We start from the raw sequence: 23,408 nt of genomic DNA on the forward strand, positions 1-23,408 counted from the left end.
ATATATATATATATATATATATCCTTATATTTTTGTCTCATTTTAAAATATTAAAGATATTGTGATCAACTAGGTATTTGAGTATCTTTTTGTTGTTGTTGTACCAAATACCGTTTTACTCTTTGAGTAAGAGTACAACTGTAAAACTGTACTGAAGTAGTTTTTGACTACTCAGCTGAGATGGGCAGAATTCGCAAAAATTGTACTCAACAGGCACTACTTCAGCATATTTTTATTCAAGTAAAAGTAAAAAGTAGCCGTCCAAGAAATTACTCAAGTAACTGTAAAAATGTACTTTGTAAAAAGTCTACTCAAGTACTGAGTAATTGATCAAATGATCAATTATTTAATATTTAAAAATTACATTATCCAAAATATAAAGTTAAGTGGAAATTTTGGTGTTTTAATGACCAAAATGACAATAACAAAAAATAAAATCAAGCAAAAGAAAATTTTTCCAGATCAGTTTCTTTTAATTAAAAAAACTTACGAAACTTTAACAAATACTGCAGGTATGTGTCTGTGTGAATTTATGGTTAAAACACGTTTGTTCTTCATTCAGTACAATCCAGAAATTTTCCTTCATTATAAAATTACTCAAGTAAAGAAGTACTGCGTAGCAAAATACTCCTAAGAGTACAATTAAAAAAAAAGTTACCCAGGTAACTGTAATTGAGTAAATGTAACTAGTTACTACCAAACTCTGACTGTGAACGAAATAGTTCGCCAAGTTTCTCATTCGGAACGCTCACGTCGTGATGCGTTCAAGAGCGTCGTAGATCGCAGCTAGTCCTCGGACCGCAGCAGCAGCATCGGCAGAAGCAGCAGCATCCTCCATTAAAGTGTTACTTCTCGGATCCCAGCATCTCCTTTCCATTTTCTTGGACAACACCGCTCCCCTTATTAGGATGTTGGTACGCGGCGGGGGGTTGTTTGGGAGAGCTGAGGCCAGAGGACGCCGCCTCCGCGTATTTTTTCTGGCGTGACTGGAAGGCAGCGGAGCGACAATGGATCTGGTTCCGAGGAGACAAATCAAATTCTGATTTTTCTCTGGGATTAGCTGGCTAACGCTAGCTCGGCTAGCCACCCCCTTAGCTCGGTGGCCGTTATCTCCTCTTCCTCCTCTGACCGCTGTGCTGTTTTCCTCCGTGATAAAAAAAGAACTCCTTAATGCTTTTTTTATTGACGTGAAGACATGTTGGAGTCATTCCTGCCAAGGAGAAACCATCCTAGCGGTTTTCTATCCGCCCAGCGGCGACGCTAGTTAGCCGTGTGCATCAATAACCTTCATTTCCCCCTCCCACTCGTTTTTTAAAACCCTTTTTTATTTTTCCTCTGGTGTATCCATGAAGATGCTGGCAGAGATGGAGTGTGTCTGACGGGGAAGCCGCTCCATGAAGGTCATGATACTGAGAGAATGATCATGCTGGAAAAACAGGTAAGAAACCAGCGGAGCATCAAGTCAGCGGGTTCATATTTAAATACACACCTGGGCTCATTTGCATATTTCCACAGATGCGCTATTAAAGCCATCAGCGTGATCTGATTTTTTCAGGCTGTTTTCACGGTGAAAACAGCCTGATGGCTGAAAACAGCCTGCTGAGAAAATTCCTGCTGTGAATTTTCTTAGCAGGATTTGTGTCCCTTCTCGTGTGTGGTCATAATATCTATGAAATAATGAGGGAAAGCAAGTGCATTTCTGCTTTATTGGGAAATAAAGGAAAAGAGGTGAAGAAAATTGAATTAATGCATAAACATAACTATCAAGTAAGTAAAAATATGAAACGAATAGTTGTAGATGTTGATGGCTGTTGGCAGAGAGGATCTCCTGTAGCAGTCTGTGTTACAGTGAATCTGAAAAAGTCTCTGAATGAAGACAGTTTTTTTTTTGGAAAGCAGTCTTATGAAGAGGATTTTCAAGATAAATGTATACTTAGAGATAAAATAGCGGTTCTTTATATATATTTTAATGATTTAAACTCAAGTTAAATGCTAAATTTTGCTAAAAGAGAATGAATAGTTTTTTTATGTGGGACGGCAAATTATGTAAAATTTTAAAAACATAGAGTCCAACCTAATTAAAAAAAACAGATCTAAAAACATATCACTGATATTTTTAGTTGTATTATTTGCTGAAATTCAATGTAAAATGTTACAGGAAACAGAAAAGAAACTGTTAAAAGCATGTATTTCTTATATTTATATTTAAAATATTAGCTGGTTCTGTTGGACTATTAGAAACTCATTCCTCTAGTTTCTAATCTTCTGACAATTAAACCATGCACTACTTTTTCTGTGTCTTGTTTCAACAGGAAACCCTTAATTTCAGCAATATTTTTAGCCAAACTAAATTAATTTAATAAAAAGCATTTCCAGATAAAATTCGATTCTCATAACATGTTGGGGGAAATTTGTAGCCAATCAGGAGATTAAATGTTGCAGAAAATGTATTCTTAGACTTGTTATTTTGTATTTCTGTGTCTTTTCTTGATAATCTGCAAATGTTTCCACTCAGACAGAACTTTAGGGGCAGTTTAATTGATTATTTCTGGTGGTTTATAGAAGGAAATGTCCTTCAGCCGGTGCAGCTCATAACCTTTTTACAGATTTGTTTTGTTTGAGTCGACTGCTTCCTGTTTTTCCCGCAGCAGCTTCAGCCTTCAGATACATCTTTACTCTGTTCTTCTTAAATTAAACAAATGTTGTAAAAGTCTTAAAAAGATTGTTGTTGTGGTGGTTTTATCTTCAGGGAAACATTTTGTTAATTAATCTGCTAGTTGTTATGCAAGAACGTGAACTATCCTGGTGTCTGTGAACGTTGATAACGCCGTGCTAATAAGACTAAGTAATGTGAGCTGGAGAACAGAACCATCGCCGTGGTGTGTTTGTGTCTGCGTGGGAGTTGGATCTGGGATATTTTGGGGTGTTTGCTTTCCCAATGCATGCTGGGATATGTAAATAAGATTTTAAATAATGACAAAATAAGTTGGAAAAACTAAAGCAGAATTCTTAGTTTGCTTCTTTTTATTAATAAAAAATGAAAAATCTTTCAGTTTTCATATATTCTCCTTATGTAAACAACAAACTCCTATAAATAGTGATAATTATTCATTTTTAAAGCTAATTGTTGTTGGCCTTTTGTGTGATCTGAGTAATAAATGAATGAAAATAAATCCTAAAACTCTAATTCTAACTGTAAACATTCAATATCAAACTACACAGTCACACTCTGAATGTATACGAGTCTGTACGAGTTGATTGTGCTTAAAACAACTCAGTCTGGAAAAATGCAGAGTTTATTTTTCCACAACTGATCAAGTTTAGGAAAAGAAAACAGCTTGTGGAAAAATTAGGGATGCAATGATATAAAAATTTGGGCCGATATCAGTTGTTAATGTTTCTGTTACAATTGATTATTTACTGACATTTTTTTTCCTACACCAAGAAAAAAAAACAACTAAAGAACAATTGCTAAATATAGCTGAGTTGAAATGATTAATCGTGATTAATCAATTTATTTGAAAGACTCTTCAATTAATTTAGCAATCGATTAATCGTAATCTGGAATATTCAGAATCAAAAAAGGACATTTGCTGAAAGAAGAACAAGGTCTGTCACGATAACAAATTTTACTGGATGATAAATTGTCCCAAAACTTATTGCGATAAACAAAAATATTGTTATTTTTAGATCATTTTCAGGTAATATTTTGATAATACAAGTACGCCCTCTCAAAAATATATAAACTTTCATTTTGTAAAGAACACTTAACACTGAAACTGGAAGATATTTTGAATAAACAAAACATGGAAATAAAATCCACATGAAATCATAAATAAAATAGATTATGAAGTTTGCAAATAACATTTCCTTGGAAAAATATTAATCATCAGAAATTATTAATCAATTTATTAGTCATTGGAACAGGCTTAAGAACAAAGCACTCAAAGCAGGAACTAAACCAAAACTGGACAAACAATAAATACATTTTGCATTGAAGATAAAAAAGCATAAAAACTCATTAAGTGTCAGTTTTAACATCACCTGGTGCAAAATCTGTAAAATATTATCTCCCATTAAGTATCTTTTGCTGTCAAATTGTTAATCAGTTAATCCAAAATATAATAAACAGGTCAGCCCCACATAAATATTTCTTATCAGCTACAGATTCTTCCATTGCTACAAATAATCAACCACTCGCCAAGGAATGCCACATTTTAGGCAATAACATGTTTATGTTCTTATTTTTAGAAAGGAACTGAATTATTTGTTTTCATCTTTTGTTGTGTTTCTAATATTTTATTTTTAAAAAAGACTTATGTGATTAAATGAAAAATCTGAACAATGCAACATTTTTTTGTTCGATTAATCATCAGAATAATCGATTAATCGCCAGAATAATCAAATAATTGATTACTAAAATAATAACTTCTCACAGGTATTGGTATTTATTTAGCACACATGCTAGTTATTTAACATTTAGCATTGTTTATGTTGTAGTTTTGTGACTGTACTGCTCTGGGACTACAAATGGAAGCAGCTTAAACTGCCAATCTGGTGCAAAACATCTTTTATTAATGTTTTTGTTTTAAATGAGCTGAACAGCTCATAAAAAATAATTCAACTTAATTATAATTTTCTGCATTTCTTTTTCAAATTAAACTGTGAAATTGTAGGTTCTTAAACAAGTTATTCTACCATTGTTATTAAATTTGAATTATATTTCTTTTTGTAAGGTTTTCTTACAATCATCTGTGAGAAACGAAGTTCAATAAAAATGCAATTTTAGCTCGGATTTCCTGTGAATGAACCAAAAATTGTGGATAATTTTGTGAATGTGTTAAATCCAGATGAGTTCTGCATTACTTCCTCCTGAAGAAGCTTCAGTCTCTGAGGAATCGAGTAAACGCAGTGAAACTGGGTCAAAGGTCATCGCTGAGGCGCTGCAGCATTAAACGCTGCTGCTGTTGATGTTTGTCTCCTGGTGAAATCTGGAGAAATCTGTCTTTTTTCCAGGCGGTGTGGGATTTGGAGATAAAAACGTGTTTGTTTCTTTTTCTGTGTTTAACCTTTGACCCAAGGCGAGCGGATCGGAACTTATTGTCTGATGGAATGTGACAAGAACCCGCCGTTTTTTGGTTTTTTCCCCCTCTGTTTTTTATTCCTGAGGGTTTTTTTTCCATTTGCTTTTGTTTGATACATTAGTGCATAGGAGAGGCTTTTCTTTGAAATGTGTTGCTTGAAGAAGCACTTTGAGTTTGAACAGAGAGCAGCGATTTTACCGAGTCATTTAAATTCTCCTTATTCAGGTTCAGCTTGGCTTAATGTTTGGTTTTATGTTTCTGTATTCAGACAAATGTCTATGAGGCATGGTTAAAAAAAATGATGTTTTACTTTAGATGTGCTTTCTATAACGAAACATCCATTAATACGTGTTTTGTGCTAATAGAGACAGATTTTCCATCTGTCTGTCCGTCTGGCCAAACTGAAGTTTGTAAAGATTAAAAGGTGAAGTCTGAGTTTCTGCTGAAGTTTTAATTATGTTTTTTAAAAGTGTAATTCTCTCTCTCTCTCTCTCTCTCTCTCTCTCTCTCTCTCTCTCTTTCTCTCTCTTCTGCTCGTTTCTTTGAGTTTTGTTGCTGTAGCCTTCAGCCTCCACAAGGGGGCGTCTGCACCACTCTCTTCCTCTGTTTATGTGCCTCGCCCATAATTGTTGTCTGAGCTTCATTTATATATCCATTTTTACCCCAGAGGTGCTGCAGCAATGAAGGCCGAGTTTTTGCTTTTGCTTTAATAATTTGGGTAGAAAAGTAAAAAAAGAGCTTTAATTTTCAGATGTTTATAAATAAATTTGAAGCACAACTGAGAATGTTGATTTATTTATCACAGCACATAAAACAGATCAGTATTTATTGTAATTGCTGATTCGTTGCATTTCCTGCATCAGGTTTTTGACCCATCAGACTTTTGCATGGTTCGTCTGTGTTTTCGTGGCTTTTTCTGCAGCTTCTTTCAGTTGTTGCTTGTTGGAGCGGATTAGTTCCTCCAGTCTCTTTCTGTAGATTCTGGATTCATTTTGCTGCAGTCTTAGTTTCTGTCATCTTCAGAGGAAGATTAATCAGCCATGCAAGCCCAAACCATCTTTAATATGAGCAGATTGTTTCTTTAGCATTTCTGTTGCTTTCCTAATGGTTTGTTTTTGTCTCTTTAGTCCATAAAACATCACTGCAGATATTTTTGGGTGGTTTTAATACAGCAATTAAAAGCAGATTTTATGCACAAATGTGTACTTTAGAGTATATATATCAATGAATATATGTGATCCTGTTTAAAGGGAAAGATGATCAGTTTCTGTTGCATCTGACTTTTTTTTTGAAGTAGCCATGTTTGGTCTGCTTTAATCAACCTTTAGTTCGTTTGCATAGAAAGTTTGGTTCGTTTGGGAAGGTGTGAATGTGTAACCAAACTCTGGTCCGCCTACAAACCAAGGTCTTGGTTCAGTTGAAGTGAACTTTGACACGTTTCAAATTCATAATATGAACACCAAGCAGCTCAGAAGATGCTCCAAAAACAGGAGGTGAACCACATCAAATCAGTAACAATATATATTGTCATAGTCAAGTTATCAATATCAATAGATAATACATGTGATACAATACTCAGTATATAGAACCAGAACCGCACAGCATTCTGGATTAAAGTGTTTGCCACTTAATGAAACTGAGGTTAAACCAGAATAAACGTTCTGCTACGAGACATTTCAGTTAAAATCAGGTCCAGCCAGGAGACGTGCTTACGTTCGGGTCGACCCGTTGAGTACCTGCGCCACCCGTCCTGTCATTGTGACGGCCACAGGAAGCGGACCTGCAGGTCTGTTCCTGGCTTCCTGTCCAAGCTGCTTGGTTTCTGCAGAGAAGAGGGAGCGATCTCACGTAGGCCAGCGAAGAGCCGGCTTTGGCTCTCTGTTTCCATGACAGCCGCTCTCTCGCAGCATTCAGCCGTGGGACGGCCTCTGCATCTGAAAGCAGTTCCCAGCGGTGTTTCAGAGCCTCTCGTTCTCTTCCTTCAGCTGCTTCGCTTCTTCTTCTGCTTCTTTCTCCGCCGTCCCTGTGTGCGTTTTTTCTTTCCTAAAGCAGAAGTATTTCATCTCATCTCGACGCAGTACTTTTAAATCTACGTGTCGAGCATCATTTGCATCTGAAGGAGGGCTGAGATCAGCCTTTGTTGCCTTTGTAAATTCTTTAAGACTGTGAGGTTGAACTCTGAGCGAGAACACACTTTAATTATTCACACCAGCCGTCCTGTAACGATTCAGATATTAACTCAGAAACAGAGAGAAGACGTGCTTTTTTTTCTTATTTTGTTGTGCATTTATCTACAACTTGGATGCATTCGTGTGATTACAAAAACCTCGACTGTGTTGATACAGATTGACGCATCTGATGGGTAAGATTAAACCTCAGAGGCTTCCAGTAACAAGTCAGAGAGAAAACATCGACCTGCACTTCCTTTCCATCATCGTTCAGTCATTTGGGTTAAAAGCAGTCTGACCTAGATAAGTCGTATTTGAGTTAAAATATCAGCTGCTCAGGCCTACAGGTTCAAAACTGAAAGAAAATATCCCCAAAAATTCTCAGAATGGGGAAATCCTCAGCTAAAGAAAACACCTGCAAGACACCAGCTGCGTTTCCAATACAAATGTCAGCAAAATACAATTTTTCAATTTCATTGTTTCCATTAAGCAAGAAGCACCATAAGATCACTAAAAAACATTTAAAAACATGCCGCGCCTTCATCCGCCAATTATTTCCTGTTGTCTTCTTAGTAGCTGCATTTCCATTGACCAGGTAATTGTGCAATTTTATATTTTGAAAATAAATTCACTTAATGGAAACACTCCAAAGGTTTTGGCAATAGAACAAGGTGTTTTGTTTTTTTTTGGTTGTATATTTTTCAAAACTTCAATAGAAACACTTTTTTCGCATCATGAGTCATGTGATTAACAACTGAATGTTACTACTGGTAAGAACGACAAAGAAGATGAGAGGAAGTAGAAATAGAATTGTCTTTTTTAATGACTTGTCACCTGAACAAACTTATTCACGTGTGATTTTGATTGTGTTTCTTATTTAATTGAAACACTGCAATTGCAAAATTTTGCTTTTTCGACTTTAGTGGAATATTGACCAAGTTTTGCTCACATTTGTAATAGAAATGGAGCTAATAATGTTGAAAAAACACAATATTGCAAAATTTTTACTTTTGAAAGACGAACAAATTTCCACATATTTTTTCTAGAAAATTTCTAAAATTTGTCAGCGGAAATTTACTCCTCCATTTTTTTCCCATCTAAATTGTCCTAATACGACGTCATATTTATAAATACTGAGAAATGTTTATTAAAACTAAAAATCCAATAGATCATCCTCATTGGTTCGGGTTTGTCTTCTGAGACAACAAAGAATCAGAATCGGCTTTATTTGCTAAATTTGTGCACAAACAAGGACATTTTACTTTGGTTACACTTCGCTTCCATTAAAGACAAAAGATAAATGAAACTTTTTTTTTTGTAAATATGTATACATACTGTGTTTTTAGCAAAGAGGAATACAAGGTTGGATCAGTACAAATATAAAACTTCTTAACTTAGTTCTGCTGCATTATTTTTTTTTACACAGAAGCCCAAACTATTACATCTGTTTTAGACTAACTGCGTTAGTCATGGTTGTGGTGACAGAAATCACAAATTACTTCATCAATTAAGAAACTATGATATAATAACACCGCTGTTTGCCTTCAGATTCGACGGATTCTCACCACTGTTGCTCACGCTGAAGCGTGACTTCTGCATATTTAAAGTGACAGCGTGCCATTTTTCCATCTTCAGGATGTCGGTACCTTGGTTTCAGTACTTTCACATAAACTGCTTGTGTAACTTTAGCAGTGTAACTGTGAGAAAAGCGATGAAAGACTGGAAATCATCCATTTGTTTTAGCTCTGACAGCTGCTGCAGCTGCTTTATTGGAACCAGAACATGGCAGATTGTTCCGGTATTCTGGTTCCAGTGTGCTCTGTAACCCATCATCTCTCTTTCATAAAACATTAAAAACACTGAATAATACTCATGTGTGACAGGTAGGGATGCAAGCAACTGTTATACCTAAGATTAATTGTCAATTAATGGTTTATTAAGTTAAGATGAACTAATGACGTCTGCTCAGACCTTCTTTCAGTGTTATACTTTGGCCGCCATCCAGCAGAGGGCGCCGCTGGTCATACTGAATCATGATTTCCAAAAATAAAATATTCAAAAACCAAAAATTTTATTAGCCGATAAAATCGATGTATCGCCAAAACCACCTTTCCGTCCTTCATCCCATGTTTCCCTCGTTTCACAGTGTACTTTTTAATTGCAACTTCTGGCTCCACATACAAAGAGAAACGTTTCATCTGGGAGAAATTTATGGGGAAAAAAATCAGTGAATGCATTGATGCCGTGCAGGAACATCACAGCTTTGAGAGCTGAGCAGCAGTTGGACTTTTAAAAGATTTATTAGCGCTCCAGAAAACATGAAGCCGGCTTGTTTTATAGCAGCATTTTCAGACTTTTCTCTACTCTTTCCAACGTCATAGAGAAAACAAATTGAAGCCTGATTAAACTGGTACGGATATCACATTTCCTAGAGGCGGATGTTCATCTTTAGTGGGGCTCACACAGCAGCTTCTCTGTTGATTAAATCGCAGCAGAGTAATGAAGCAGAAACGAATTCCTCTGTGTACCTGCTGCAGTTCAGTCTGCGCGTTTTCTGTTTTTTTCCCCCTTCCTGGTGGGAGTGTGACTGCGGTCGCGGCTGACTGTTTCTGAGCTACAACCTCCAGAAGACGGAAAGACCAGAGAGCAGCTGCTGGCGACGGAGGTAGAGGGGAGGGTGGGCGATGAGGGGAGCTCTCGCTTGTTGTGAAGAAAAAGAAAGACGTGGAGGTGTTCCTCTGCTTTCTCTCAGTCGGATTCAACCAGCTTTGGGGACTCCCTCTTCCTCCTTTTTCTCCTTTTCCGTCTTTTAATAATTATCCCTATTTTTCCACCAGTGCATGTTTGTTGCACGCAGTCGAGCGGCGGCTGCAAGGTGCGTCGACCGTGCAGCATGGAAACCAGATCCCTGTTCAGCCTGCACAGAGCGCTCGCTCAGCCCGTCAAGATGTGCATGTTTGATTTTCCCGTCACCATCCTGGACGACCTGGTGAGCTCCGACGCCGCTTCGCACCGAGACGCCTGCCTGTCTGTAAGCAGGCGTTACATTTTTAATGTCTGCTCGCGTTATTATTATTTATTCTTTTGCATCTGTGTGTGCGCTTTTGATGCTTCACGACTGAACGTAAGAGTGCATGTGCCAAGCTGTCGCGGCGTAAACAAAGTCTGATAAATGTATGTTGTTTTTCTTGTGCTGGTTTTTGCATAAAACAAGCAGCAGGATGATATCTGCAGAGAAAATGTGGTCGCTGCTGTACGCATGTGTGGTTTATAGTTTATCACGTAAAAGGGCTCTAAATCTGCAGTTATGCATTGTCAACAATACACCCAGTGTCGAGCGATTCGACTACGAGTTTGAGTCACGGATTGATGTTTGATTTAGAAATGATTTTTCTATTCAAAACTATGTGACTGAGAAGAGGAAAAAAATTGTGTAAACAAACGGAACATTTATGCAAAACAGTTTCATACTGTATAAAATTCCATCAATTTATATTTCTGCATGAAATTCTGTAACTTATATTTCCAGAATTAGGTTAGCTTAGTCGCCTGGCTTTTTCTTAAATAAATAAATAAAAAGAAATCAAAGACTTGTTCAAAAGCAGAGTAGCAGAGTGGACACATGACGCCGTATCCAGAATACTCTCAAATGGGAGCGGCAAAGGCTACAACTTGAATGCATTTTAAAATCGATTTTAGAGCATTTTGAATCATTCAGGATTCCCAGGACTAGGAATTGTTCTCATGTGACGTCACACTTCCGTGAACTGACAGAAATCTTGTTGCTATGGAGTTGCTATGACAACAATAAACAAACCACAAGCTAGGAACTAGCTCTCGCCTCGTTCCTATCTAACTTAGGGTGCGTTCACACTGCAGCCTGAAATGACTCAATTCCGATTTTTTTTATGTAATGCGACCTGTATCCGATCTTTTCATGACAGTCTGAACAACACAGCTCGGATTCTTTTTCGAATGCTACCCATATCCGATACGTATCTGATTCAAATGCGACCTAACTTCCAGGTTGCATTCATCCGAACTGAACGTCACTGATTCTCAACAAATGGCACTATTCTGCGTCCTGATACGCGCACAAGCGGGAAGAAAAACAACAACTATGACGGACTATAATGAAGACTAAGTTGTTAATATGCTGCTCCGGTTGGACAACAACTTCAAATATGTAAACTAAGCTCCACCGTTAGCCTCCATGTTTACTTCCGCAAACACTGAGTACTTCTTTTTGTGGCAGTTATCAGAACACTGAGAACGCTGAAGCTATGGCGCCCTCTACTGCGCATGCGGGACACTTTCAGGTAGTTTGCCCGTTCACACTGCAGAACGCAAACAGGTTGCATTCTTGGCAGTGTGAACGGCCCGGTAAAAAAAATCGGAATTGACAAAAAATCGGAATTGGGTCACTTCAGGCTGCAGTGTGAACGCACCCATATAAACAATATAAGTACATTACAAATATTACTTGAGGACAGTTTTGGAGTACTCTACCCACCTTTGTGTAATAGTAAATGTCAGTGATATTTACTGTAGTACTCACTGCCGAACTAGCAAAATTAGCCTAGCTACCAGAACCTTGTTGTTCACACGAAGAGTTTGTAAGTCCTTTACAAAACCTTTTAAATATTGATTGTATGCGTCCATTGATTTCAGGTGAAGCTCCTCCATGGTGTACGCACTCTTCCTGTTCACTGAGAAGTTAACGGTGTTGTAGATCGGAGGGAGCTTTTCCACATCGTCTGACATATTTTCCTTCTCCGTCTCATATGGGTCGATCCTTACAGCAGAGACATTTTTATGTATCTTTCTCTCGCACATTGGTCAAGACGAGTGTCCACATATTTTCTTTTTGTTGGTCCCGAAGCCATTAGTCCACTATGGCGCGGGTCACTTCCGGTCCAGACTTGTGGGATCTATGTAGCGGATAAATTTTTTTCAGGATCTCTACAACGTACATTTCTTTCTCCTGCAGTACTTTAATCAGGTGTGCAGGTCAGATTGCATGTGTAATTAATATTTTTTTATTTATCTCCAGACTTATAAAAGATGCTTTCTTATTTTTTTCTCCTGTGCAGAACATAAAACATGTTCCATCTAAAAATAAGTCCCGTTATATTAAAGCAGTCATTCACAGAGCAAGTGTTTGTGTTGTGAAAATGTGTCAGTGAGTTTGAGTCAACCTGCAACTGAGTGTGGTGTATCCTTCTTCTTTCTGGGTCTCCGTGTGTGTGAGTACTTGTCTTGTCAGAGATGATTAGATCTGCAGACTTTTCCTGCATATCTACAGAGTAAACATCTAAACAACGTGGATTTCCTTTTTCTGTAGCTTGTTATCAGGTGTGCAGCTCAGATAAGCTTTTTCTTTCATCCATCTGTGAAGCAGTGTGCGGTTTGTGTGTTTGGACATTCTGTTTTCTTTTTGCGTCACAACTTTAAAACTAAAAATCTGTTTTTTCCATGCAGAAATGAACAAAACTTGTCGTCACTGCGCGAGAGGCGGGACACGCAGTCACGTTTTTTGACTGCAGTGCAAAAACACAAAATATTACCAAGTATTTTTGATCTAGTTTCTACTGCAAATAATTTAGTACACTTGAAATAAGACTAAACTAACTCACAAGTAACTTTTCAGAAAGATATAGGAGTTAAATGGTTAATATTGATGAAAAAGTGTTAGTTCCACTGGGAAATAATTTCACTTATAATATGGCAAAATGTCTTGAAAATTTTAAATGTCACTTCAAATTTTCAGCAAGAAATATGAGCTTGTTTTAAGTCAATAATAATTTAATATTGATTTTAAAAAAGTGCTATAAAAACAATTTTTCCCATGTTGTAACTCAATAATAAAGAATTATCTATATCTTGCTGAAAAGCGATTTACAAGTTTGTTTTGTCTTATTTCAAGTGTACGAAGAGTTAAGAACTAGAAATTAGACCAAAAATACTTGGCAAAATTCTGTCTTTTTGCAGTTTATGGAGTTGGCATGAATGCATGAATTTACTCAAGTTACTCCAGCTTGTGTACACACATTGCAAAAAATAAAAAAATAATCTTACCAAGTGTTTTTGGCCTAGTGTGCAGAAAGGCAACAAGTTGGGAATTTAACCTTTTTGTTGCGAGGAAACGGTGGATGTAGCTGGTCCCTTTGAGTAAAGCAAGTTGTTAGTGTTGAAAAACTGTTTGTTGGTGAGTTTGAATCAGCCTACAGCTGAAGCACGGTGGTGGCTGCCCCTGTCCAGCTCTCTACTGTATCTGTGCTTTCACAATGTACACTTGTGATTAAGTCTGCAGTTTGTTGTCCTAGAGCAGTGAAATTGATTTCTGTGCTGCTTTCTTCGTTCTGAGTGACGACATCTCCTCTATTAGAGCAGAAAGTCTTTCTGCTGTTTTTTGTTTAATCATCTCTGCAGGTCAGAGATTAAAGCTTGGACTTGTTTACATCTTTTTCTTTGTATCCGTTGATTTTCTCATCCCCGCCTGAAACTCAGTCTGCCTGAATTGTGGCTTTTGTCTCACAATCCGAGTCGAATTTTCTCACCTCAGCTCAAGATGTGGCAGATGCTTTGCTGGGTTTCCGTAATCTCTCTTCTTCGTTGGTATAAGTCTTGTTTGCATCTTTGTTTTGCGCCAAACCAAGCACGCCGAAGCAACCATCTCCCCACAGAGAAGCCTTTGATATTCTGACATGTTTGATCATGTCATTTCCTTTAAAGACAATGCAATGCTTCTTTTGTTCTCTGCAGATTAATAACTAAACAGTTTTACCTGCTACCTGACGTTAAAGCTGCACTTTAGTTTTAATCTAAAGTGCTTATTTTTCCAGTGCTTCGTTTTCAAATGTTCCTTTCAGATATTTTTAGATAATTATCCCTCCTCTCTATTCTCCCATGGGGCAATTTTGCTTTTATCATCCATTACATGATGGTAGTTTGTGATTCATGCCACAGAGGAGCATCATTATTTGATATGTTAGTTTTAGACTCTGTTGCAGGCTTTTTTTTTTTTAAATGTTGGCAGTTAAATCGTAGTTCTGATCACTGCTCATAAAACAAGTAATATTATTTACTTATTTATTATTGATCCCCTTTTTTCACTTCTGATACCAGAAACACTGACTCTGCACCAGTACTGCTCACTTAAATACACCAATAGCTTGAAGTTTGGTCAAACAGGAAAAACAACTTTAATTTGCTATAACAAAATTGAAAATGACAAAAACAATGTAAAAATAAACTGACTCAAAAAGTGAAATTAGGAATTATAAATATAAGTTAAAAATAAATAATACAGCATGAGATTGTTCAGAGCACAAAGCATAGATTTAAACTGAATAGATCTGCCCTTATGGATCAGAAATGTTGTCCCCAATACTCAGTCTAGATTTTTTTTCAATATCGGTATCAACATAGATATTAATATGGGATTGATGCATCTCTAATATTATTTATTGGAGTCACATAATCACAGTTCAATGCAGCAAATTATGAGCCGATGAGAAAAAAAAACATCTTCAATTTAAACTGTCAGGTGATTGGTTACAAAACATGTTTTAGGGATCCACTGACATGAGAATTTGGGCCAATATTATCACACTGTTCCATTTAAACACCCCATAGCTGCATCACTATCATGATCACATGACCAAACTAATACCAAATGGCCAACCTCCCCCAGAAACAAACAAGAAAATGGAAATAAACAGTGTAATATCAGTCCAGTTTTACTTAGCAATCTTGATGTCAATATATTGTTTATCACAATATTTAATTTGAAAAAAAAAATGTAAATAATTTAAAAGAAAATACGGAAATGAAATAATTTGTATTTATTTACAATGCTGAAAAAAAGCAAACAAATTAAAAATCCTGTCAATAAGAACATAAGATGCAGGCAGAAGCACAGTCAGATGCCTTCACCTTTTTAAACATGCATCAAAATCAAAACAACAGAATCTTTCTAAAAACAAATCTCAAAGTCTGTAAACAAACTAGAAACACAGAACATATTCAAACCTTATTGTATTTGTTTAGCTACTTATTTTTAGAAATTTATTTTACATTTAACGAGTGAAAATCACAGTTTTATCTCTTTACAATAACTTTTCCCACCTGAATCCCTCTAACTGAAGCACTGGATTTTTTTTATTTTATTTATTTGTAGTAAATATTAGGATTTATTATTCAGTTCTGTGCAGTAGGAGGACATCTGATTATGGGTGCACTGCAGAAATTTGTGTATAAACTCATCTTCCATCTGTGAGTTCTGACTCTGAAGTTCTAACTCAAACCCAAAACTGAAAACAGCAACCATTCAGGAGAGGCTGTGTTGTTTACAAATACTAAACATTTAGCGGCCATAAATCCACAATAAATGGTGCACTCATGTAACGTTGGGTTCCTTCAGTTTTACACGCAGCTGTTTGGCATTCAGCCCCACATCTACATCTTGGCATCCACGTTTCTTGTCATTTCCAGCCCATGGGTGAAGGCTGTTATTGTTCCAGCAGCACTTAGGGTAAAAACATAAAGCTACATTGTTGTAGGAAATGTTTCATGACAGTAAAGTTCGATGAATCTGTTCACATAGACGCTGTTGCTGTCTCGTTCTCAAGCTCAGCTTGTCTCAGCTCCACACCTGATTGTGTTTCTAGTGACCTAAATTCTTCTTTGGGGTTTAAAAAAGCCTCCTGACCTCACTGCAGTCGGCTTGTTGTCGCAACGGGGTCAAACTGGGTGACGGGGTTGAAATAAAGAGCAGCTTCCCTTGAATCAAGAGGAAGTCATTTAAGGCCTTCATCTGAATCTGAAACGTTTAGGTGAATATGACTGAGCTTTTTGTTTTGATGTTGCATGAAATAATGATGCATTTCTTGCCTGCAAAAACATATCTAAGTATTTTAGTTTCTATTGCAAACTAGGGATGCACCTATCCACTCTTTTCACTTCCGATACCGATATTTGATGTTTAGTATTAGCTGGTACAGGAAAGCAGCACTGTATTGACTTCAAACATTTTTTTTCTTCAACACAAACATAAATGTACTAAATTACAAATTTATTTAGTAACTATATATGTAGTATTTACATATCTTTCAACCACCTAACCAACCAACCACTTACAAACCAAACCCAGTTGCCAACCAACTCCTCTCCAATAAATCAACCAACTAGTTTATAAAACCACAAACCAACCACTCAATCTACCTGCCAACTAACCAACCAACCAACAGACGACATACAAACAAAACCAACTAATCAATTAACTCACCAATAAAGTATACTGTAAACTGTAAACTAATCCTGCTATTTCTTCATATTCTGTTGGATGCAAAATGCAACTGCAGCTTATTTGTTTAGTTTCATGGTAGAAGTTTGCTGCATTTAGTTAAATTAAAATGAACAATGAAGGGTTGGCTGAACAGATCAGTGTGAATAGATGGCATTCTATCAGAGGTGGATTTCTGTCTGTTTGTAAGAGCTACCTGTCCTCAGTTGTTGTTTTCAGAACCAGCTGTGGTTCTGTACTGGAACAGCTTTGGTGGAGTCGCTCAGCAGTTCAGATAGAGTTCTGAAAGCCTGACTTTACTCTGGTCAATGAATGCAGCTCTAATCAGCGCTGAAGCTATGTCCAGCTTCTCTGTCTGACTTATAAATAAAACTCAATTATTATTCCAGTCCATTGTTTTATTTAAGAAAACCTTTGGCTCTGAGTGTTTTATATCTTATTTATTGCTCAACCTTATGCAAAAATCTTCCCCAGGCCTGAGTTTCAATATTAAAAATCAAAAAGCACTTATGAAAACGTGACCAATGATTGACGGGTTTATGCTTCCTGGTGTGTGACGGATATAAAGCAGCCTGGGTGGTCTGCAGACTTTAATTTAAGTAAGGAGTGTTAGAGCACTCCTGATGAGGTCGCATTTATATTTAACTGTTGGAAACTTGAGTGTTGGATTAATCAAACATTTAAAAACAAACTTTTGAGTTTACTCCTTTAGGAGCACTTGAGAGCAGATGTTTTAATGCAACTTTCAGCTAAAAACTGTGAACTTGGAATGACTTCAGCCAACTCTTACCAACCTCTCTGTTATATTGGTGATAAAACAAGCCTGTGCACAAAGAAAAGTTTAAATGTTTCCAGATACTGATGTATGGAGATGTCAAGCTGTCATTTAGCTGTGAAGGAAATGAGCGGACGTCTGGAGACTCGTTGATAATGTTCGGTGAATACACTCAGCAGTCGCCTTCTCAGAAGAAACATTTTGTCAACAAATAATGACCCCCTGCAGAGAAGTTTTTATTTTATTTTAGATTGTTTTCAGGCAAAATAAATCTGCTTCCAATTTACCTGTGAAGATCTCCAAAAGTATGGGAATAGGGTTCAGAAACTCATCGCCAAGACAACAATAAAGGGGTGCAGATAGGAAAGCAAGGTTTTTATAATCAGACAAAAGACTGTGGTATCACAATATAGACTTTGGCAGCCAGCAATGGCTCCAGGGTGTGTTTAAACTCAGAGGGAATTAAAAAGGGAGCTGGCAGCAGCTGTACAGGTGGATGTTAAAGTAATTTGGGGAGGCAGAAACACACTGGAGACAAAGTCTGGGCAGGGAAGCAGTGCAAGAAGAAAGCAGACAATGGCACAGATGCAGAAATGTTTGGTTTGCAGATGTTTGGTCTGATGCAGATGCATCAGAAGATTTAGTTTTCAGAAATGTACACAGAAAAAACTGCATTTGATCCTCTTTTTCTCTCTACATTTAGAGAAACAAATATTTTTGGTCTAGCATCTAGTGCAAATATCTTAGTACATCTGAAATAACACTAAACTAACTTTTGTCAAGAAATAGGAACTGGTTTTAAATCAATAATTTCTTAATATTGATGAAAAATACTAGTTCCACTTGTAAATTATTAAACTGGATTACTGGATTATTTCACTTAAATCTAGTACTTCTTCATTCGTATTAAGGAATTATTGACTTAAAACAAGCTCTTAGATCCAGCTGGAAAGTTACTTCTAAGTTAGTTTTGTCTTATTTAGAGTGTACTAAAATATTTGCAGTTCATCTTTGTGGTTTTTGCATGGCAGACTTTACCTACATACCTAAATCAATCTAAATCAGTTAAAATAAAGGATACATGCATAAATGTCCTCAGAAAAACAAAACGGTGCGAGCAGAGTCTATCGTCTGTTTAAAGAAATGGCCGCCACGTTCCCTGCCTTGGCGACCGTTGTCAGGTTGCCTCACAGCTGAGCTGCATGTGTTTCTCACTCGGCTGCAGTTGGCATGAGGAAGCTTTTTTTTTAAATGCCAGGACCTCGGAGAAGAAACTGAAAGGCTCCGCTGGCTGTAATAATAGCTGGGAATAAATCCAGAAGCTATTAGAGGCGACTCCAGCCAGCAGATCTCTCTCTCTCTGCTGCGCTTCGCGTGTGAACGAGACGCTGCTTTCTGTAAGAAACTCTCTCTGCAGCTGAGTTGGTTTCAGGATCAGTGAAGAAAACAAAACATCTTGTTATGCTGCTGAAAATTAGATCCTATTAATCTGTTTTGCTAGAATCGTTAGCTGAGACCCAGATTTCTCCTTATGCCCATTTTTCGTTCCTGAAACACATTTTATCAGAGTATCAGGTTTAGTTGGTGTAAATTTATCTTAGCATACTGCAGTGATTCAGTGTTTGATTTGTTTGGTGGCATTTTTCTGGTCAGGCTACTGAGAATTTGTTCTCCATTGTAGATACGTACATCTAGTTTGTGTTTTTGCATTCCTCAGTTTCGTCTGCAGGGGGCTCTGTGGTGCACATAAACTTTTTCTGTCAAGTCACCTGTTTTACCTTCTAGTGAGTACAGGTGTGTTTTGACGGCTTTTTGACTAAATTCTGAGAGGTTAGAGTCCTTGTCAAATGGCGTTTTGACTAAAGTCCAAAGGGTTGGAGTCCCAGTTGACGGCGTCTCAACTAAAGTTCTACAGCTTTTTATTTCTCTTTCTCACTGTTTAAGTTTTAATTGTTTTTTAAATCTCTTTCTCACATGCTGTTTTTATTTTAATTATGTAAAGCACTTTGAAATGCCTTGCTGCTGAAATGTGCTATACAAATAAAATTTGATTGATTGATTGATTGATTATACTCATCCATGAAAAGTGTGAAGTTTGCTTTGCACTAGAATCGCGGTAAAAGAAAGTACACCCTACATAAGATTAGATTGGGTTGTGAGGATATGGGTGAGACAGAATATGGAAAAAAAGCTGAACTTTTTGTTTTGATTGGACTTGTTGGTTATGTAGTTTGTAGTTTATTTTAATGTTCTGGTTGTTGTGGATTGAAACTGAGTGAAAAAAAAAACTTAAAAAAAAACCTTTTGAAAGCCTCCAGGAAGCATCAAGAACCATTAGTAAAGATTAGGACTGGGATAAAACTATTGGTTGGTGCCGAAACTCTGAAATATGTTGACGTAATGGAAAGGCCCCTGTATAAGCCAAACATGTAATCTTTTATCTTCCTGTTTGTTGTTAGTTTAAAAATGATCTGAGCATAAATACTGTTTATGGATTTGTTCTGTTTGGACCAGATGAACCCAAATCAGAGGTGTTCAGAGTTTCAGCTTCCTTTTGGTGAATTATTTGATATTTTATCTGATTAAAGCTAGTTGTTGCTGAACCATTGTTGTCGTGCCAGTGCTGCAACTATACGAGTTCACGGAGACGATGTTGCAGAACCGGACCGACCACCTCAGGTACTCTCTGGTAAATTTCTCTGTTTGTGTAATAAGGAAGTCCCCAGCATTACATTGCCTCATCTGAAGCTTTCGCTTTCCTCTTCAGCTCCTTCAGCGCGTCTTAATGCACTTCCCTGTTTGCATTGTTGCTACTGGTTGCTACTGGGACGGTTTGACAACCTCAACAGGAGGTTTCAGTTCTCCTCCGACCTGAAATGGACCGGCTCGGAGGCCTTCTCTCAAACCGCCTGCTGTCTTCTGGGAACAAGTTAATTTTTTCCAGTGTTGCTCTTTGTGTTGTTGACACAGCTGGTAAAGTAAATACGCGCAAGCCGAGCGGCCGTGGGGGTTCGGCCAATCTGTGACGAGGGGAGTGGGGTCTCTGATGGGCTTTAGACCCGGCACCGCGTGGATCCGGTTCTGATTGGAGTCGTTATGTGGTGCTGGGCCCGGTGGAGTTGCGGGTTGCTGGCCCGGATTGGAGCCTGCTGCTGGGACAGAGAAGATTACTACCATCCAGTCCAGAGATCGGACACACAGGTTGGATGTTTTCCTTTGATTTTCCAAACAGAACCACTGGATCTTTCACCTGCTTAGATTAGCTGGAGCGATGTTTGTTTGTCTAAGAAACTTGATGCATGTCTGGTTCATTTTGTCTGAACCAGACAAAATGGTACTCAACTATTTAATAATTGTTTTATTATAAATAATTTGATTTATTTAGAGGGATTTTTTTATTTAATCCAGGAGCGTCCAAACTTTTTGTCACATCAAATCGGGTGGGCGTTTATCGTTTATCATTTATCGTGAAAAGATTTTTGATTTATCGTCTTGATAAGTTGCAATTATTAATGGCAAATGAAAAGAGATGTTATAAGTGCAACAATAAATATCAGTAAATTCTAAAATATGATTAAATTATTAAGTGCAGATTATAAATCACATTTTTTAAGTAAGTGGAGTCCTAAATTAAACACATTGTAAGTGGAAATATTTTTCAAGAACAATATTTGTGTTTGCAAGCACAGCCATACAGTTACTTAAAAAATAAGTAATAAACAGCAATACTGCAAATGCAATAAAATCCAGTCCATATTGCCCACCTCCAGTCAAATGTACTCGCAGGCCAAAAAACTAAATGAATAAAATAAAATAAAGCAAATAAGATAGTCAGATTTTATTTTATTTTTTGTAGGAAAGGGTCCAAAACATAAAAAGCATTTTAGACGAATAAAAGTAAAGGCTTCTAATCTTTTTTGGGGTCTACATTGAACAAATTTATTCTCAGTATAGGAACCGGATTTTGGTAACTTTTTGACATGCTTAGCTAAGTTAAAAATAAATAAATAAATAACGGCAGATTTGGATGGATGTGGTTCTACTTATTATAAAAGCTTGGTTATAAAACAATGTATACTTTGTGTTCTTAACATTTTCCATTGTTAGAAAATTATCAGGACAAATTTGTATTATTGTAGAATTGCAATTGGGGGCCGCACAAAAGGAGTCCAAGGGCCACAAATGGCCACTGAGCCGCACTTTGGACACCCTTAGTTTAATCTGTTTGTATATTTTTACGCTGATTGCAACATCTAATCTAAATCCCTCTGAATCAGCCTGAACGCTTCTTACATGTGGTTCTCGGTTCACGCTGTCCTGCATGTCTAACATGTTTCGACGCTTCATCACAGCCGATTCTCCACCAGTTTCTTAGAAACCTGTTAACCACCAAACAATGTGAACCAGGTGCGTCTCAAAGCAGGGAAGCATCTGAAACATCCAGGACGGTGGCTCACAAGGATCAGCTGTTACAGAAACAGCCTTCATGTGTGTAGCAAGGCTTTCTGTTAGCATTAGCTCTTTGTAGACCACTGCAAACGGTGGACCCCTGTTTTAAACAGTTGTTTTTTAGAGATAAGGAAAAGAAAACTGGAAATTCTTGCAATTTGTTGCATGTTTAGGTCAGAAATGTTAATCCAGACTTTAATCAAACAGACATTTTACCTGCGACTTCAGCAGGTAAATGTTGCAGAGAGGGCTGGATTTATATCAGGAAATTGCAGTGCAGTGTTATTACTTCCAGCTCTCTCTGGGACCTTTAGCATCTGGGTCAGCTGTGTGATTCTCCTGAATATCTTATCAGCATGTAAACTGTATGTTCATAGCAACTGGAAATAATGACCAACAAATATTGGATTGCAAACAGCACTTTGTGATACATTCTCATGCAAAACACAATATTTCTGTTGCATGTGGGACATCTGAAGAGCTGGATGTGGTCTCCAGTCCATAAAACGCCCAGGTCTGATCTGAAAACCAGCCGCTCTGAGTTTCTTTAGGCTTTTAATAATAAAGGCCAAACACAGCAGCCAGCAGTGAAAGTGGTTTTTATCAGGGAGGAAAGCTAACAGGAGCATAAAACGTCACCATATTGAATGGATTCTCACAGAAAATGTGGGCAGCATTTGAACAAACTACATAAAATATTTTTTACATCAGACATTTTGTCTTTTTTTTCCACATGAACAACACAGAAGTTGAATAAACTAATTATAAAGTGGTTTAATTAGCAATTTCTACACACAATCCTCATACCAAAAAAAAGAAAAAAAAATCCCTGCTTATCAGGGATACTCAAGCTTATCAGCATGTAGTAGTTATGCATGAAGCATAACTACTGACAAGATTACAACTTTTTACATTGAACAAAGGATCTGGCCACACAAAAATAACAGCAAGCAGAGAAAACAGTAACTGTGATCGTATTTCTTCCCATGTGGCGTAATTGCCTGAAGGCTGGTGGGAAAAGTACAAAACAGTCTGTAACTATAAAAACTATAAGAGTCATCAGGGGATTTGCTGGGGTTTAAGCAAACTATAAAATCAATTATGTCAACATTTCTCAATTTTTTCCTCTTAAACTGAAGTTAGGCTCTTAATCGGCGGTGAACAGACTGACTGACAGTTATATAACACTGGTGTTGTGCTGAAACAGCTGTAGTGTATCAAACGGGATACAACAAGGCGTGATGGTGGAGCAGACTTCAGTGTTTAATTATTTAAAACTCTTGCTTCTTAACAAAATTATGAGCCACAATTCATTTTAAAAGTCATTCTGAAAGTATTTTTGGCACTTGCTGTATAGACACGTTGCATGTTATTGTTTACATCCGGAAATTTCTTGCATGCGCTCAACGCTGGAGGGCAGAAGGACTATAAATAGTGGAACAATTTTGCCTGGAGATGCAGGTATTATTAATTTACTTTAGTGCACCAGAGCAAAGGAAAAAATCACGCAGAAAAACCACTGACGAATAACTCAAAAACACGCACATTCTACTTTATTTCTCACTTTCTGTGTCGGCTACGCTACACATAGGCTTGTTGCCATAGCAGCTGACTGACAACATCTC

General features: G+C 37.3%; 1 protein-coding gene across 3 annotated transcripts in view; it reads left to right on the top strand.

The window, feature by feature from the left end:
* The first annotated feature begins 430 nt into the window (after positions 1 to 430).
* The window catches only part of LOC103134913 (ral guanine nucleotide dissociation stimulator), a 51,978-nt gene continuing 29,000 nt past the window's right edge, over positions 431 to 23,408 (top strand). The window contains exon 1 of one of the 3 annotated variants that reach the window (XM_007547430.2): positions 431 to 1,438. In XM_007547430.2, coding sequence (XP_007547492.1) covers positions 1,418 to 1,438 — 21 coding nt within the window. In that variant the 5' untranslated portion in view covers positions 431 to 1,417. Of the gene's footprint in view, positions 1,439 to 9,533; positions 10,242 to 20,366; positions 20,536 to 23,408 lie in introns of those variants that run through there. The other 2 variants (XM_016669164.1, XM_016669162.1) reach the window with 2 other exon arrangements.

This window comes from Poecilia formosa, unplaced genomic scaffold, assembly GCF_000485575.1.
Source record: "Poecilia formosa unplaced genomic scaffold, Poecilia_formosa-5.1.2 Scaffold20, whole genome shotgun sequence".
NCBI lineage: Eukaryota > Metazoa > Chordata > Actinopteri > Cyprinodontiformes > Poeciliidae > Poecilia > Poecilia formosa.